At 39.9% G+C, this 18,209-nt stretch overlaps 1 protein-coding gene across 14 annotated transcripts in view; it reads left to right on the forward strand.

Annotated features, from left to right (window-relative positions):
- IKZF1 (IKAROS family zinc finger 1) overlaps window positions 1-18,209 on the forward strand; it is a 105,826-nt gene that overhangs the window by 73,896 nt on the left and 13,721 nt on the right. For 10 of the 14 annotated variants that reach the window (XM_039524410.1, XM_039524408.1, XM_039524409.1 and 7 more), the window contains 3 exons: window positions 4,583-4,843; window positions 12,142-12,309; window positions 15,012-15,137. In XM_039524410.1, the coding sequence (XP_039380344.1) occupies window positions 4,583-4,843; window positions 12,142-12,309; window positions 15,012-15,137 (555 nt within the window). The remainder of the gene's footprint in view (window positions 1-4,582; window positions 4,844-12,141; window positions 12,310-15,011; window positions 15,138-18,209) is intronic. The other 4 variants (XM_039524411.1, XM_039524412.1, XM_039524417.1 and 1 more) reach the window with 1 other exon arrangement.

The raw sequence follows: 18,209 nt of genomic DNA on the forward strand, positions 1-18,209 counted from the left end.
CGAAGGATTAGGTACATGGTTAGGAGATGGGCGCTTTGGACACGGGAGGAACCATGAGAGGAAGCTGGGGATTGTGGGAGACGTACATTAGATAGACGGTTCTCTTAATATCATTGTCTCTTAAAATCTGCAAGAGCCTCTTTTACCTTTCAGTTGCCTTTCCTGCAATTGTCTTTTGGCGTTTATCACATCATTCTTGGGGGACTTGGTAGTTCAGTCACATTGGTGCAATATATGCATTCATCACAGTGAATTCTGTGATTCTGATTTAACCTCCTATGTATCTGGAGCCTAATTCACCACCACATTAATCCAGTGTTTTGCTGGTGTAGTTCAATGGCATTATCTCAGCGTAAAAATGAAGTGTCACAGTGATGAATCAGGCCCAACCTGTACAGGAGCTTAAAAGGTCATCTCTAACCAAATTTAAGCATATTAATTAAAAGAATAATAGCTTGGCTGGGTTAGAAGGGCTAGGTTTTCATAATAATAATAGATCATATAGTGTGCATGGGTTAGGTTATCTGTACAATACTGGGCAATTCATATTTTGTTGTCTGGAAAACACAAAGTCTCAAATATTTATTGTTGCATCAATAAATCTGAAATACAAATCCTGCTCCCTGAGAGACTTGTCACATCATCTGAGCACTAGAAATACCTCCATAGAAAGGAAGGAGATCATAGAAGTCTCATCTTCCAACAGAAACAGAAAATGTTGATATTTAATCCAATCCAAGTATAAAGCTTCAGACAAAACTTTAAAAACTGACACCATGCCACTGATCACAATTTAAAAAATCTGCTTTAATACATTTAAACCGATTTCGTGTTCCTCCTCCCACCATGTTAAACACTCTCCCATTTCCACTTGTTTTATTCCCCATTCCTGCTCTAACACATCCAGGCTCCTGTTGAGTACATTGATGCTCTATACCTCCATGGCTATTTTCGGTAATTAAAGTACTCTGAAAAGTTATTCTATAAAAATGTGCTCCATTTACTTGTGCACAGATCTATTTTCCTAACAGCCAGACCTGTAAATTCCCTCTGAGGTGTTAGAGACAAGCTGGGCTCTTTCCTTCTCTCACATCTTCCCCAGTAATAAAAGTTCTGCAAGTCAAATTAGGCCCTCAGGAACACCAACCTGTGCAACTCTATTATAATAAATGGGGCTGCATAGGTGCAGCTGATTGGAATTAGGCCTTGTCTTTGTTGGAGTTTTTAGCCACCAATGTATCTAAACCAAAGCAGGTGCACCATTGCAAAAGCCATAGTAGAAGCATTGCATTGGTTTATACTGTTATCTGTCCTGGTGCATGGGTTAGGTTATCAGGATAAATTCTAATGTGCACCAGCGTGTCTGTGCATTAACTGGCCTTTTGAGCATTGAATGGCCTGTGTGGGCCTTGCTGGGGCACACTAAAAGCTCCCTTGGGCATGTTAATATAGTTCCATTTCAAACAGTACTACATTAATGCACACTAGGGAACTTTTCATGCTCACCAGCAGGGTCCCCATGGGGCCAGTTAGTGCACGACATGCAGGTGCGCACTAGAACTTACACACCTCTAGTGCAGACTAATGCATCACATAGACAAACCCTTAGTTAACTCTACAGGGTTAACAGAAGTGAAAAAAGCGACAAAACCTCATTTTGTAACTAAAATAAATAGAGATTGAACAGAAACAAGGGACAATTCTCTTGTGTGGAAAAAACTGTTGGATCATGCCTCTATAATGCAGTTCTCTTGAAGACAAAGGCAGAGACTTGCAAAGAGGCTCAGGCAATTGCATGTCCATCTCCTCTTGCCATTCAATGACTTTCCCTTGAAAATTCTAATCAAAGCTCCTGTTGGCTTCAATGGGAATTTTACCTGCACTAGACCTGCAGAAACTGGTGCTATCAAGGAAGGAAGAATTCAGAAAAGTCTTGAGGTTTCACAAAACATCAGAGAACTTATGGAACTCTGTGGAAAAAGAGCATTTTTCAAAGGGAAATTACTGTGCATGTACATGAGGATTCTCCTTCTAGCTATCATTCTGCTGTCCTTCCTTTATATTGTGTTTTTTCTGTGCTATGTCTGTGGTGATAGTTCTGCCTCTCTTTTAGGTAAGCAATGTCTTCTGTAGCCATAATATCATCTTCTTTGACTTTTACTGCTAGCAGTACCACAACCCAGCATTCTGTTTGCCTTCTTTGTTGCAGCTACATATGGGGCTGAAGGCTTTAGAGATTTTCACGCAATAATTCCCAAATCTTTTTCCCGTAAGTATACAGTGTGCTCTCAATTCACTGAAGGGCATGTCCATCTAGCACTTTTATTTTTTCCGTCACTTCAGTGCTCACTAATTTACATTTGTCTGCATTTAATTACATATACTGTGTAACCGGTCTAATCCTTTTTGTATCCCCACATTCAGTTTTTGTCTTAGTAGATACAAATGTTTTAAAGTCACATTTGGCTGGGTCTGCTAATACAGAAGAATTTGTAATTTTTGATAAATAAGACTAACTGTGTTCAATAATTTATTTCGACAAGCAAGAGAAAAAGGCTGATGCAAGATTGGCTGAAAACAGTCATGTGACAAGACAGTACATTTCTATTAACCAACTGGGTCACATTTGCAAATGAGTGCTTCCTGACTGCCACTGAGTTTAGAGAAAACTGATCACTTCTGAGCCAGTCATGTAGTATATAAACATGTTGTGTTTTTTTAATTGCTAAGAGGTGAGTGGTATTTTTTTCTGGACCTTTGAATTTTTCTCCTCATTAAGAGGAAAGCTGGAGAAGGAAATGTGTGCATTTGTCCCAGGCTTAGGTTAGATATACAATAGAAATGCTTTATCTTAAAAAACACATTAAAATATCTAGATTGACCCTATGGACCTATACAAGATGCACAACCTACCATTGCTAAAACTAAACTCCCTTGTCCTCAACATTTATCCTGTAACAATACATATATTGGGCCAAATTCTACCATCAATTACATCTGTGCAATCCCACTAGAATCGTTTTACTTCAGTGCAATTGTTGGGTGTAACAGAGATCAGAGTTTGGTGAACTGATTTCATATTTAGAAGAGCATCAAGATTCCCTTATTGACCTTGGCTTACTATATGTCATTGTTGCATCATCTTTTACGTCTCTTGTCAATATGAAATCATTGTTATTACAATGGAAGAAAATCCTGGCTCTGGACTGGGTGAAAATAGGTATGTGCTCAGTCAGTCATTTACATTTTTTCATTGCTTTAATTTTGCTGATAAAAATAAAAGTTTTTGGAAAAAAAACCCTCAGTTATAACAATCATTTTCAATTTAAGAAAGGGCTGTTTTTCAACAACAAATAAAATTCATTTGAAAAATTTTGACCAGCTGTAGTATCAAGGAAAAAGATGAAAAGGTTATTACTCTACATTCAACATAGTACAACCCCTGTGCATGGGTAAAGAGTGAATAATGGAGTTATCATTAATTGACTACAGGCTGCCCCATACTTGGTTAATTCTCAGAGGTTTCAGGTCTTTGCTGTGTTCACATAAAATAGCAGTCACCTATGCAGCAGCTGCCAAAGGCAGTTATCATACACAAACATTTTACCTGTAGTTTATTCATATAAGCAAGAGAAAAATTATTTTATGTAATTCAAACAGTAGTACCTTTTTTACCCTTATTACCTGAATAATTACACCGTTTCACATGCATTAAAGAAGGGACTTAAGATAAACAGGAAGAAGCAGATTTTCTGATGCAGTTCTTTTAAAGGTTTATAATGCCAACCCATCCACTCAGCCTGCATGGGGAATACAAAGACTATGTTTTAAGTATGGGGCCACGCCATTCAGCCACCAGTTCCTGTATCCAGTCTAAACCATTCTCCTATATTCTCCTGCTGACTTGGCCCCCCTTCTCGCCACTTGTCCTTGGGTCTAGAGACCTTCTCCTGTCACCCACTAGCATTCAGTCATGCTGTCCCAAGTGCATGAGTCCTACTCTGTTTACTTCGACCACAGTTTCAGTCCCAGAGGCCTCAGCCTGTTCCTTCTCACTCCTTGGTTTCTTCATCTGTGCCTGAGTCGTCTTCTTTTCCACTGCCATGCTGCCTCCTTCCATGAATCAGTATGTGGATTCAAGATAAGTGCAATCCTCAATCTCTTCCTATTCGCAGAAGAAGAGGTGCCTTGGTAAGGCTATCGCTGGAGAATGGCAAATGTATTTTTTAATGGCACTCATTGTCTTTGATGGGTACTTATTTTCACTATTTAGTGTCCAAACAATATGGATTCATAATTACTCTCCTTCCAGTTCATTTAGATTGATGATGCAGATATTACAGCTGCAGAAATCTGAAAGACGTAATCATCTTGTGTTTGGTTACTGGTATCCATTGCCCATTATTCCATGTGTCATAGAACTCACCACGTTGCACATAAAAATGTCTCCATATCACTAGTTTCTGTGCCTAGGTATATTGTACATTCTGTTTCGAAGTTTTCTCCTTTGATTTGATTGTTTCTTTGCCACTGTGTTTATTTTGTAACAAAACTGAGTGGCATCCTGTATTGTTTTTTTCAGCCAGTAATATTAAAATAGAGACTCAGAGTGATGAAGAGAATGGGCGTGCCTGTGAAATGAATGGGGAAGAATGTGCGGAGGATTTACGAATGCTTGATGCCTCTGGAGAGAAAATGAATGGCTCACACAATGGCCCAGGCAGCAAAGCTATGTCAGGAGTTGGAGGCATTCGACTTCCTAACGGAAAGCTAAAATGTGATATCTGTGGGATAATTTGCATCGGTCCCAATGTGCTCATGGTTCACAAAAGAAGCCACACTGGTAAGGCCTGGCATAGTTTTTCCTTTAGGGCCAAGAAATGGCCACATAAATAGGAAAAGACTTATTTTATGAGTGTTGGGAGCATGTTCCCTTTTGTATGTCAATGCAGCTTCCTTAAGCATTTGAAACTGTGTTACTGAGCCATTCCATTCTGAATTTGAAATGTAGCAAGATTCCTCCTAAAGTCAATTGACCATCCCAGAAAGTCTGAAATTGAAAAGGAACCCATGGTTTAAGGGTTCAGCTCTAACATATGCTGACTATCATATAACTCAGTGGTTCTCAACTATGCGTCCGGGACCCGCAGGGTGGCCGCAAGCAGGTTTCAAGGGGTCTGCCAAGCAGAGCCAGCATTACACTTGCTGGGGCCCAGGGCAGAAACTCAAAACCCCACCTCATGGGGCTGAAGCCGAAGCATGAGCAGCTTAGCTTTGCGGGGCCCCCTGTGGTGTAGCACCTCAGGCAGTTGCCCTGCTTGCTGCCCCCTAATGCTAGCCCTGGCTTTTGTATGCAGAAAAACAGTTGTTGTGGCACAGGTGGGCCATGGAGTTTTTATAGCATGTTGGGGAGGGGCTCAGAAAGAAAAAGGTTGAGAACCCCTGGTATAACTAATATGAGACATACATAACAATTTCACTTATTCCATTACACCATCAACAATGGTAAACTATCCTACTTACAAACATCGATTCCAAAGCATCCCTAAACTAACTTGACATGGTTCTTTTTTTAAAAAAAAAAATGTAGGCAAAATTACAAGAAAATTTTCTGAATTGTTTTGCACTGTTAAGTGAACACTGTTCTATTTCCAACACTGCAAGGAGATCATGCTATTAAAATGATCAGTGCCACAAATTAAGTAAATTACAAGTCTCAGAATCTTTTTTCATAATTTCTAATAAGATCTGAAAGCAACGAGAATTGATTTCATGGCACATGTTTTACAAAATAAAAGCCTATTATAATGATCATCAGCGAGAATTGACTCTGAAGGAGTTCCAGTAGGACTTCAGAGAGTCATGGAATGAAGTTGTTTTTTCACAAATGGTAGCTTTTCATTATCACAATGCTGTAGATCTTCTGCCTGGGTTCTCCTTTTCTAAAGAGCCTCAAAGAGCATAAGAATTAATGATCATAACACTACACAGTAAAAATCTAAGGGCATGATCCTGCCACTGACTGTGTCTGGGGACAAGTCACCTTGAACTCAGTGCAGCTTGGCACAGGCATGGGGATGAACTATATGTAGTCAGCTGCAGGATCAGAGCCTAAAACTCTGATTTTTAGCCCAGTTTGTTGGATATCAAAGGGAAGAATTCAGCCCTAGAGTTTCCAGTTGTTGTTATCTTGATAGATTATGCTGCTTAAAAGAAGGGATGTGACAATTGTGCATAAATACTTGAAGAGGGGAAGCAGTTATTTCAGATGGGTAAGAATGATGTAACAAACAGTAATAGCCTGTGTTTAGATCGTGGTACTAGTGAAACTAATTAGCCAATGGAATTGTTTACCAAGAAAATTGTGGAAACAGCTTCCCTAGAGTTATTCAGGAGCAAGCTAAATAAAATGCTTATGGGTTTAATGTAGAGAACGATAATGCACTAACTGGGGAGCATGCATGAAATGACCCAGAACAACCTTTCCAACTCTAGTGTTTATCATTTTAAATGCAACTATCCAAGCTACAGTAGGGAACTGTACTCTAGCGTAGCACTGAGTACTGATAAGAAATGATCGTGGTGATGTTTAGAAATGTTGTAACACTTACCTATTTCAAAACAGGGTGTGATTAAATTAGACACAATATAGCCTTCTGTACGGGAAAAGCAGATGTTTTGTATCTTTACAGGAAAAGCAATGAAAGTGTGATACTGCAGTGTACTTAATAGCGGTACTAAAGGGTTTGGTGTTTTTTTTCTTTTATTGAATGTTAAAGTGTAGTTATTTAGAAAATGATAAAATGTCCACAAGAGTTCTTTTGACAGACCCATTTGGCCCAACATATAATGGTATAAAGAAGATAGTGTTGCATGAATTGAAACAGAATGTTGTGACTTACTGTGGAATTTGAAGACGGAAGAACATTCTATTGTTTTGCCAGATAGTTATTTTTATGAACATATAATATGCAAGTAGCTCTGTTTTTTGGTCAGCCTGAGGCTTCTGACTGTAGTATAAAGCTACTTGCATTACAAAGCTAATTCATCATTTACTAAAAGTATGATGCAATGAATAGGTGGTGAGGGAGGGGAGATACTCACTGAAGTTTCTGAAGAGCAGGGGTGTTAATGGAGGTGATACTGATGGGAGTGTTAAATAATCCACATGGGGGCATGTCTGGCCAAGGTGAAGTTGTGGACACGGCTCTGCCTATCTCCACATACCAGACAGTGTCCAGAGAGCAGTGCTGGGTTGACTGTATGCCATACCTTTCAAAATAGCATAGCGAGGACTGCCTCTGAGCACTCCTCACTCTCAACCCCCCCTGGAAGCGTATTTGCTTTTGCCCAGCACATACACACTGAGCCCAAGTCTCCTCTGCCTTGCAGCTGGTGGAGTCATTGACTTCTATGCAGAGGGAGTATAAAATGTTACTAAACTAGACTGGCAAACTTGCACTCACTTTTGCACAGGTATAAATGGATATGCAACGTGCAAAGCAATGCAGCTTTAGGCCCAAGAGCTCCAAGAACTCCAAGTGGAGTGTTGCTCCTCTGCACAGCACACTACCACCTGTAGGATTCTTAATTTGCCCCCTGGTTTGCAAGTAAAGTATGCAACATGTAGACTGGTGCAGAAAATATCATGCATGCTTTAATGCACTCCGTAGAACCTATGTCTTTTTTTGATTTTTAATAAAACTAAAAGTTCTAAAGTTAGGTTCCTTAATTATCTTGCTAGCCTGTCAGATAAAGGCGTTGCTTTGAACAGGGTCTGATGCTGAACTCCTTTTGCAAGTAAATCTGCTGAAGTCCATTGGAGCTCACCTTGTGCCGGGATTGGAGAAAGAGTTCAGGATCAGGCCCAGCCATTCTAAATTAAAGGGATGTCATAGGGAAATAGTAGTAACCATTTTCCCTTTCAGTCTGCTGTGAAAATTAAAGTGGAAATGGGATACACTATTAAAAACATTTAACTGACTATGCTGAAGCCCATTTCAATATGTGCCTGATGAGGGAATAAGCCTTGCAAATGAATTACTTTGCTGTTAATTCATGTAAAACCTGCATATACAGTGAAGTGCTCTTAAATAAATATTTGATAAATGAATAAAACCCTGACACACTAAAATGCCAAAATATAATGACTGCCTGACCTGATAAGACATAATTACATTTAATGAAAACACCTGCCAAGTGTAGATATGCAGAGTAGCACCTGATATTTTCTGCCTACTCCTGTCTGCAAGTAGCTGCAAAATCCCGACTACTCACCAGTATTGTTACGAGCTTCTCCTTATTGTAGACAAGGATTCCACTCATGACTACCTCCCCCCCACCATCTGTTAGCTGGTTGATGATATTCAGCCTGTTGTTCCTTTCACGTTAAAATTTTAGGAAAGCACTTTTAAAATGAAAAACTCATGCTTGCTGATTTTGAGACCCCTGAGCCTGGGCTCATGCTTAGCTTGCTATTTTGGAATCCCTTAGCCAAAGTTACTGGTAGTCCTGTATTTGATCACTGTCTCCCTAGCTAGGTGTCAGAAGCACACAGCCATCACCATATCTGATGCCCCTTGCTACTGATCATTTAAAGGGTTCAGACACATTCTCCAGTAAGAAGGTAGAGTGGCACGGTGCATTAAGGCACTAGACTTTCACCTGTCAAGACCTGAGTCTAAAATCCTAGCTGAAGTCACAAATGGGGAGAGCTCCGGCCATCTCAACATAGTCCTCATTTTTCTAGCTATGAAAACAACATATATAGCTTGATCTTGAAAGCTGCTTGAGCATCCGCAACTCTCATTGAAGCCAAAAGGAACTGCAGGTGTTCCACACCTTTCAAGATCCTCCCCATAATAGCATGTGATTTGCAAAATGTCCTGGTGAGGATTGTTGCAGGTCAGGATTGAAATGCCGTGAGGGACCTGTGTAAGGAAGAGAGCCCGGCACCTATCTACACAGTAGCTGGTTTATGCCAGTGGTTAGAGCAGTGGTTTTCAACCTGTGGTCCAAAGACCCCAGAGGGGCCACAGACTATGTCTAAGGGGTCTGCAAAATGGTTGTTACCATACAACAGTGGTTTTCAACCTGGGGTCCATGGACCCTGGGGGGTCCACCGGCTGTCTAAGATTTCCAAAGGGGTCTGCACCTCCATTTGAAAATGTTTAGGGGTCTGCAAATGAAAAAAGATTGAAAACCACTAGGATAGAGGATAGCCCTGAGAGTGTGTATGTGGGTGCACCTGCAATAAGAAACCTTTCATTAGGGATGAAAAACTTGCAAGTAAGGAGGAGATGATAAACTTTTCTCAAGGGGGAATAGAACGAGGCGTACTTGTGGCACCTTAGAGACTAACAAATTTATTTGGGCATAAGCTTTTTTAGCCCATGAAAAAGCTTATGCCCAAATAAATTTGTTAGTCTCTAAGGTGCTACAAGTACGCCTCATTCTTTTTGCTGATACAGACTAACACGGCTACCACTCTGAAACCTGTCAAGGGGGAATGAAACCAATGCTTAAGTGGGACGTAAATGGCACCTAGGCCTTGTTGGCCCTCTACATGAGCTGAATTTTACCCAGGAAGAATAGTGTTGTGCAGAGCAGGAAATCAGAGAAGAGTTAAAACCAGATTACTCAAGTAAAAAGACAAATTTTACTTTCCGAGAACTGGTGTCTCTCTCTCATTCTGTGGGAGATGCTCATAGCCAGTGATATCCCCAGATATATGCTAGACTGGCTTGCCCTTCTTGTTGAAGGTTGTTTGGTCTGTTAGACCCCATATTGAGTACATGCTTTTGCCACCCCATAGCTGTAGAGTGGGCAACTTGGGTATTGGGAGAAAATACACCTGAATTAGTAGTCTTTAGTGCAGATGTATTTTCAGTTATTGAAATATGGTGACTTGAGTATTGGTTCCCTAATATATGCTTCCAGTGTGAGTTATATAGTATTACAGAGTACACAGCATTTTCAGTTCAAATTCTCCAGCTGTCTGCCTTTCCTGCCCAATGCAAGGTTTCACCCTGTCATTATGAGAGCTGTAGGTTGGAGACACTTTTCATTCTTACTCTACATGCCTCTCCCTGTATGCTTTTCTTGTCCTTATTTTCTCCTCTTTTGCTTCTCTGAGTAAAACTAATTGAAATGAATGACAGAAAAGCTGCTTAGTAAGAATTAACTGTTTCCTCTGTGTTTGTGACTGTCAGTGAGAACTGGCTTCTCGGTCACTGTTTCACTCCACCCTAAAAAATATCTTACCTATTAACTGCTACAAAGATGTAGAGAACACAAACCAGAGGCAGACGCAAATAACCGCTCAGTTCTTTGCAACACCTAGTGTAAATAGCTTCTTTTCAACTGCTCATATGGTACAGCCCTGGAGGGATAGCTCCTCAGACTTCAGTGGAGCTACACCATTTTACACCAGCTAAGAATCTGGCCCTTAAAGTTTCTTGGGCCCAGATCCTCAGTGGTAGTTAGGTATCTAACTCCCATTGAAATCACCGGACGTTTAGATGCCTGAAGACTTTTAAGGATCTGGGTTGTGGTGAAGACAGGGACTCATTTCCTAAACTCGGCGATTCAGACCTACCAGAGGACACTTGGTCAAATACTCCTTTTCACAACATAGCCTCCCATTAGCCCATGTTTGAATGTTAAGGGATGTGATCCCGATTATAGCGATCAGCCAAGCAAAGGATTCTCCATAGGTCAGATCGTGCTTCCCTTTTATCTGTTTGTTTCTGAGCCTTCTAACCATATTACTCTACAATGAGAATGGTTAGAGCTTGTTTTTGTACGCTCACACGCACAAGCTAGTTGTTTCCAAATGTGCAAGATAACAAGAGATGTTCATATGGGCTGGAGGAAAAGGAAGCATTTACTGGTTTAACTTTTTTTAATCTTGTGTTGTTCTTTTGCATTGGACAAGAAGATCAGTTCTGATTTATCCCTAAAACATTAGCTGACATCATTATTTTAGTTTTCACTTAGAACAAACAGATGTCAGAAAATTAGTTTCAGAAACTGGTTTGACGTCAGATTCAGGGACTATTTCTTACGACAAATGGGAATGATAGAAGGAATCGGGGGGGATGATACACAGGATTTCTTTCTTATGTAAGTTGTCCCATCTAATCCAACCATTTGGTGCGGCTCGAAACACAGATCACATTTACCAGAGATTTTTTAAAAAATCACATACCTCCAAACCAAAAGAGCATAACAACTTCAAAGAGCAACACCAAAAACCAAACCAAAATGACAACAAAAAACAACACCAAAGCCATATTTGCATCTTTATATGGGCAATCTGACTTGCTCCCGTGATAAAGTGTACCAATTTAGACAAATGACTGTGCTTCCTAAAGGGTTGGGTAGTTTTTTTTCCCCCTGAAGTGGAGAAAAGCACATTAATATAACTCCTATGTTAATATCCTGCCTGAGGAGGGTCAGGACTTTTGTATGGAAGGTACAGGGTTTCCTTTACACTGTCTTAACTTCTCATTTTATTTTTTTCTCTCTCTTCTGTCTCTTTCCTGATTTGGCTGCTTAGGGACAGACAGGTAATGGAGAAGAAATTGAAAGGGAAAATACAGGGAAAATGTAAATGAAAAGAAGTTATTATAACTGTTATAATGAAGTGCCTTTCATTTAAATATAAGAATGTAACGCTGAAATGAACTTGTGATCCTGAAATGCATTTTTAATGAGTTTCCTTTTTATTTTGCTGCTTCAGTGGCATATTTTAAAGACCCTTTGAAAAAAGCCACATTAAAAACCCCACCAAATGCCACAACATGCAAAATTGGATATTGGTTTATTCCAAAACTGCTGATCAGGAAGAGTGGCTCTTCAACACAAAATGTTGCAGTCACTTTATTTAAATGAGTTTGAATTTGCATTGTGATGTGCCATTCTGATTTAGAAAAAAAAAATTAGATTTTCAGATCAAATTGACCCAGCCAGTGAAGCGTTAAGAAACTGGCAGGTTTAGTCTGAAAGCCTCATGTTATATCAAACCTGCAGCCGGTGGAAGTCATAGAGCACCAGTGAGAAAACAACTTTCTCACTGAAATCTTTCTCTCGTTACTATGTAAGATTTTTGTTCTCACATATTTGTCCTTCTCCTCATAGGGGAACGCCCTTTCCACTGCACTCAGTGTGGAGCCTCCTTTACTCAGAAAGGCAACCTCCTCCGCCACATAAAGTTGCATTCAGGCGAAAAACCCTTCAAATGTCACTTGTGCAACTATGCCTGCCGACGCAGGGATGCCCTCACGGGCCACCTGAGGACTCATTCTGGTAAGTAACTGCATCTAAGCACTTTCTGGACAAAGTTTGCTCACTTCCAGGTCAAGCCGGGAGTTATGTACGTGCTCACTGCCACCATGTCTTCAATGGCTGCTTGGATCAGGATGCAAGTAGTCTCACTTCAGGCTTAACCAACTTGGGACATAAACAAAACGTGATCAGCTGCAGTGTTTGAACAGTGAGGATGCCTCATCAAAAGTTACTAAACTCTGCTTATTTTAGCAACCCCAAATAATCAGCTTTTCTTTACTTCTTGGCACCAGGCTAGTTGGAAATTCCCATGTTAGGGTCTGATATTTCATCCCTTAGGTGAGCAGTCCCTTTAATGGGACTACTTGCATGAATAAGGGCTGCATGATTTGAGTGAAATGCACCACGGTACAGATCCTGCCTAAGGCCACTGCACCAGGTAAATCCCACTTAATCTCTCAAAAAGAAGGTTTGAGTAATGCATAGGCTTGGTGCTTGCTCTTTGAATATGAGGTTAATTTCACCCATTGTGTATAACATATGTTGTGTGCTGCAGTCTACTCTTAGAGGTTTCAAGTGGGGGTTGTTGTTTCTTAAATAAAAAGACTCTAATATGGAGGCCTGGATAAATATTTTCTAAAATACTCAGGCTTGTGCTCATATCTGCCTGTTCACTTAACAAGACTTCTCAGTGTTTAAAAAGGTCACCACATCAGTCTCCTTCTGAGAGCAAATCCAAAATGGTACCCGCACCATTAAAAGTGCCTGCAACCATGGCAACTGGGGCTGTGATTTCATCAGATTTCACAAATTAACCTGGAATTCTCCTGGTCAATATTTGAATAGGAGGCCTCCAAGGGAAACCCCTGTGTTTCCAGAAGTGATGTAAAAAAAGTTAGCATTGAGCCAATGGCCCTGGATGGTGGTAGCAGGATCTGGAAGTGCCATTTTTCTTATGAGGTGAAAAACTGATCACTAAAGATGACTCTGTTTGTAAGAGGTGTTCTCCCAGGTGTCCAAATCAAATTCCCTTTGGATTCTGCCTATATCAGGTCCTAATTCAAGAAACCATTTAAACACAAGCATAATAGTAAATATGTGCTTAAGCCCATTAATTTTAGTGGGACTTAAGCATGTGCTTAAATGATATCCTGCATAAGGATTTTTTTTCTGAACTGGGCATATAGGCATTCTGCTTATCTAAAATTGCCATTTTAAGGAGATACGGTATTCCACTTCACTTCCTCTCCAAACAGGTATTGTGTTGTGCTTTATGCTATATAGCAGCTGGAGCATTCCATCCCAGATGTGGGTGAAGTGACTTCTATACAGTTTGAATAAAGTTTTGAGATTCTTTAGGATATGAGAAACTACATAAATATGCAATATTATTATGATTAGTAAACTGACATCATTGTATGCAAATATGTTGATGGTCTCAGCCCAGTTCTTAGCTGACAGTGGTGGTGAGTGAAGCTCAAAGATGAGGTTTGTATAACCGTCTAAAAGTACAGCTCCTTATCAAAACTGGCCAGTCTTTTTAGTATAAGTCCACAAATTTGGGGCCAGAAATCTCATGTGAACAGTCACTCTTGTAGGATTCCCCAGTACTTTCTGCATTTGGTCAGGCTAGATAGACCACAAGCAGAGCCTCTGTCATGATATTTCATTGCTTCTACTTATGGATTCTGCTAGAACCAGGAAAATGAAAATATATTTTTATAAAAATTATCCAGGACTGATTTGAACCTTTAAAAAGGCTCTATTTGGATTTGGTTCTAAGTTTAAGTAAAGGGTTGAGTTGGTTCTTGTGGCATCAGAACTGGTTCATCTATCTCTAGTGGACAGTGGTCTACACCACAAAAACAATCACCCTAGTTGGCAGTCTCTGTGCAGAGATGTAACTAATTAAAGGACTTGGAGACTGAATTACCTTCTCATCCCTACAGTTCTTCCCCTTGTCAACCTGAGAATTTTTCCCACATAAAGGATGAGGCAAAGAATGGAGAAAGGCTTGTAGCACTGCAACCCTTTCTGTGCCAAACTGGCAGCTCCCCAGGGCAATACATTCTAAGGGGTAGAGTCCAATGTCCGGAAATTCCAGAAATTGGGATCCCAGCATTTTCAACTTGAGAACCCAGGATTTTAACATCATCTGTCCTAGCATTTTGCAAACCCATTAACTTTATAGAAAGAGTTATCAATACACACATCTTTATTTTACAAAACCCATCAAACTGAATACTTAGACAAATGTTGTTATCATATTTGCAAACATCCTTTGAGGTATTTGGTGCCTCTGTGGTTCTCTGATTTTGCTGTTGCATGCCACCAGTCACCAAGACAAAATTCTATTTGCTATTATACTTGCCCTCAGATAGTTCAGACCAGTTCCAAAGCAGAGAAGAAAACCAATCAGGCCCAATGACACACAACATGTGTGGGGCAACTGAGATTGCCCTAGTTTTGAAGATTTAAGGCCAGATTCCTTGGTGGGTGTAAATCAGGGTAGTTCCGTTGATTTCCGTATGCTATGTACCGGCTGAGGACCTGATCTTTAAATTAGAGCCTATAACTAAATTTTCCATTGTTGTTTTGAGAGGCCCCCAAATACTCCACTGATCGGTGGCTGTAGATAGTCATAGCACAAATGATTTCTTGTTGTTGTTGCTATTCTGTCAGATACTTAATTTAACTCATTCGCTAAATTGTGTTTTCTGCAGTTGGCAAACCTCACAAATGTGGATACTGTGGCCGAAGCTATAAACAGCGCAGCTCTTTAGAAGAACATAAAGAACGCTGCCACAATTACCTGCAAACCATGAGCCTCTCAGGCAGCTTGTATCCAGGTAGGAGTTCAAAGCAGAAAGGGTAAACCTGGAACCAGTACCCTCCTGTCACTCATTAATTGCCAGGGGATGGTCCAGTTGAGCTATCTGGGAAGCGTAACAATCCATTACCATACCACCACTGAACAGATTTTTGGCTCTATATTTCCATCTCTGTGTTGGTAGATAGATAATTAGTTGGAGCTACTCTTGTACTTAATCAATATTTAGTTTTCTTGTTTTCCTTGCTCCAATCTACAACAAGGAAGTTAGGTATGAAGGCTAATTTTGACTTTTACATCTAGAAACAACACCTTCAGGTAACCAGCTACAAGACTTGGAATTCCTTAGCTCACCAGCTGTTCAGGCTAAAGCATAGTTATCCCAGCGCATAGGGCTGGAACTTTCCTATTTATTTTGTGCCCTATAGATTACAATACTCAGGACTACAAACTCTTGTTAAAAAGGTAATTCCACTGCCAGTACATGATTTAGAGCTAATTTACTTTGGAATGCACACTTTGGTGTAATGGGGGAGATAAGAACCACACACACCCTTACACACCTGCATAGGCTATCCGGACCTTGTGTCCCAGTGCACAGCAATGAGTAGGCGCTCAATGCCAACTACTCCTCCCAGGCCAAGCAGGTGAGCAGGAAGAGAGAAGAACCTTAGCTCTGCCCCACAATGCACTGGCTAACCCAGAGGAGCCAGTCTGGAGAGGATAGTAATTTGCTGTTGGTAGGCACCAGAAGCAAACAACTACCCACCTAAACCAAAGGGGAAGTAGGGAGGGAATCATGACTCTCTGCAACACGATTTTTTCCTTGGGGCCTGTGCACCAACACCTGATCGCATGTCTGGGGCATGTGGCAGAGCCACAATCTATTCCTTAGAGAATACAGAATCTAAAATTGAGGCGGTCTTGCAGGTTGTAAACAAAGGTACCAATTAGATGTGTGAGACTGATCACAAGAGGTAATCATACTAGATATGTTGATAGGCATTAGTTCAGGGGGCGAACATAGTATCAATGTACAGAGGAATTTAAGGTTACAGTCCATTTGATAAACTACATTTCTTGTATACCTTTTTGATCCTGTAAGTATATATTATTCAGTTTGTCAAATGACAAAATGGTACGTTCTCTCTGACCTATTTGCAATGATGCCTTATTTAACATTGTATATCTGGACAGCCCTTGAATATGTTTTTACATGTTACAAGATAATGTAAAGTATATGCACATAATGATAACACTGAATGCAGCTGAGATTCTTCTGACAGACAGCATGTTAGAGCAGCGCTCCTCTTAATTTTATTGAGGGGTTGGAGAATGTATAAATAGAAGGAAAGCTGAACCTAATGTACTCAAGGCCGGGATATTTATGCCGTAACAGGGTGATAGGATGTAGAAGCCAATTGTCTGGGGTTAGAATTTCCAGTGCCTGGCATAAAGGTTTGATATATCCGTGGGCAAAAGAAAACAACAATCTGTGTTAGCTTTTCAGTTACTTGCTGAAAATAAAATATTAGTAAAGAAAAATATGCAGATGAAGCTGAAATCAGTAACAAGGAACTGTAATAAGAAATAACTCTCAGATGTATGGGACTGTGCTTATTATAAACCCTGACAGAAAAAGCTTAGATGTTCACAGCAGTTTGGGGTTATGCAGCTCAGTATTTAATATTTGAATCAGATTGAAAGTTGGCATATTCATAAATGGTGTTTAAGAAACATTGCTTTCTTGCATACACAAAGAGTATCAGACAGATCCCTATTATATTTAATATGACTTTGATTTTAGAAACCAGCAGTAAAATGGAAGGAATAGCTTATATTCTAAACGTATTTTACCAAAGCTCCTGCATTTTAACAAAATTTGGTATTATTTCTCAGGTAATAAACCAGTTTTTCATTAAAAAAAAAAACCTTTGTAGAAAGTGATCCTGGTATTTTAAATTACGTATTACGGCATCACAAACACAGTTTGACTTCAGATGCCGTTTTTCAATTTAAAAAATATTGTATCGGTAAAGAGGTAAATATACAACAAAGCAGTTCAGAATGAGACATGGTCCTTTTGGTATTTAAAAATATTTTTAATGCATGTTTTTTATACTTAGAAAAGTAAGTCAGTCTTATATGCAAGAACTACTGTTCGTTCAGCTTCTCAGTGTGTATTATGGAACTATTACTATGATAATAAAGTCCCACTGATTGTTGTATTGATAGAATCATAGAAATGAGGGGTAAGGTCATCCGGTCCAGCTCCCTGTTACTGCAGGATTATTTTCCACAGCATATTTTCTAGTATTTTGTCTAATGTAATTGAAAAAATCCTAAGCAATTGATTTCATCACTTCCTTTAGGAGCCTGATGGATCTCATTGGGAAACGTACCTAATATGGGCAGAGCCAAGGAGGAGGGTGAAGGGGAACAACATATTTTCTTTCATTTTGTCTTTGAATTTGAAGATTTGGAGTGAAATCCTGGCCCCACTGAAATCAATGGCAAAGCTCCAAACAACTTCAGTAGGGCTAGAATTTCACCTTAGTGTCTGATGCTGCTTCCACAGACATAAGTTGGAGTTTTGCTATTGATTTCAGTGGGAACACATGAGACCCTCCAAGTACTATAGAAAATATCAGAAAAGACAAACTATGAAAACTTATAGACTGAGCTTTGCTCTTGTGGTTTAGTATATTATTAGAATCAATCAATGAAGATACGGCATAGTACAGCCACAAAGATACACAGGTAGATAGTGTAGGCGTAGACAGATATCAGAGTGGGCCAGTGTTTTTTGTTCCCACATAAAAATTCAGTGAAAACACAAAAACAGAAACAATTTTCAGTTTTTGGCAACCAAAACCCCCCAAAATTCAGGTTTGCAGCCAATGTTTTTGGAGTGTGGTAGGATGGGGGTAGGTTTCAGTTTCCCAAAACTGGAAAATACTGGTTTGGGCCTAAATTTTTATTTTTTGCTTGCCATTTTTCATCAAAACAAACAAAAAGTATGTGAAATCATGGGCTAACCCTCCATTAATTCTTTGGAAATGTTATTGTGCTACCTTCTTGGATGCCATGG

Source organism: Mauremys reevesii, linkage group 2 (assembly GCF_016161935.1).
Source record: "Mauremys reevesii isolate NIE-2019 linkage group 2, ASM1616193v1, whole genome shotgun sequence".
Taxonomy (NCBI): Eukaryota; Metazoa; Chordata; order Testudines; family Geoemydidae; genus Mauremys; species Mauremys reevesii.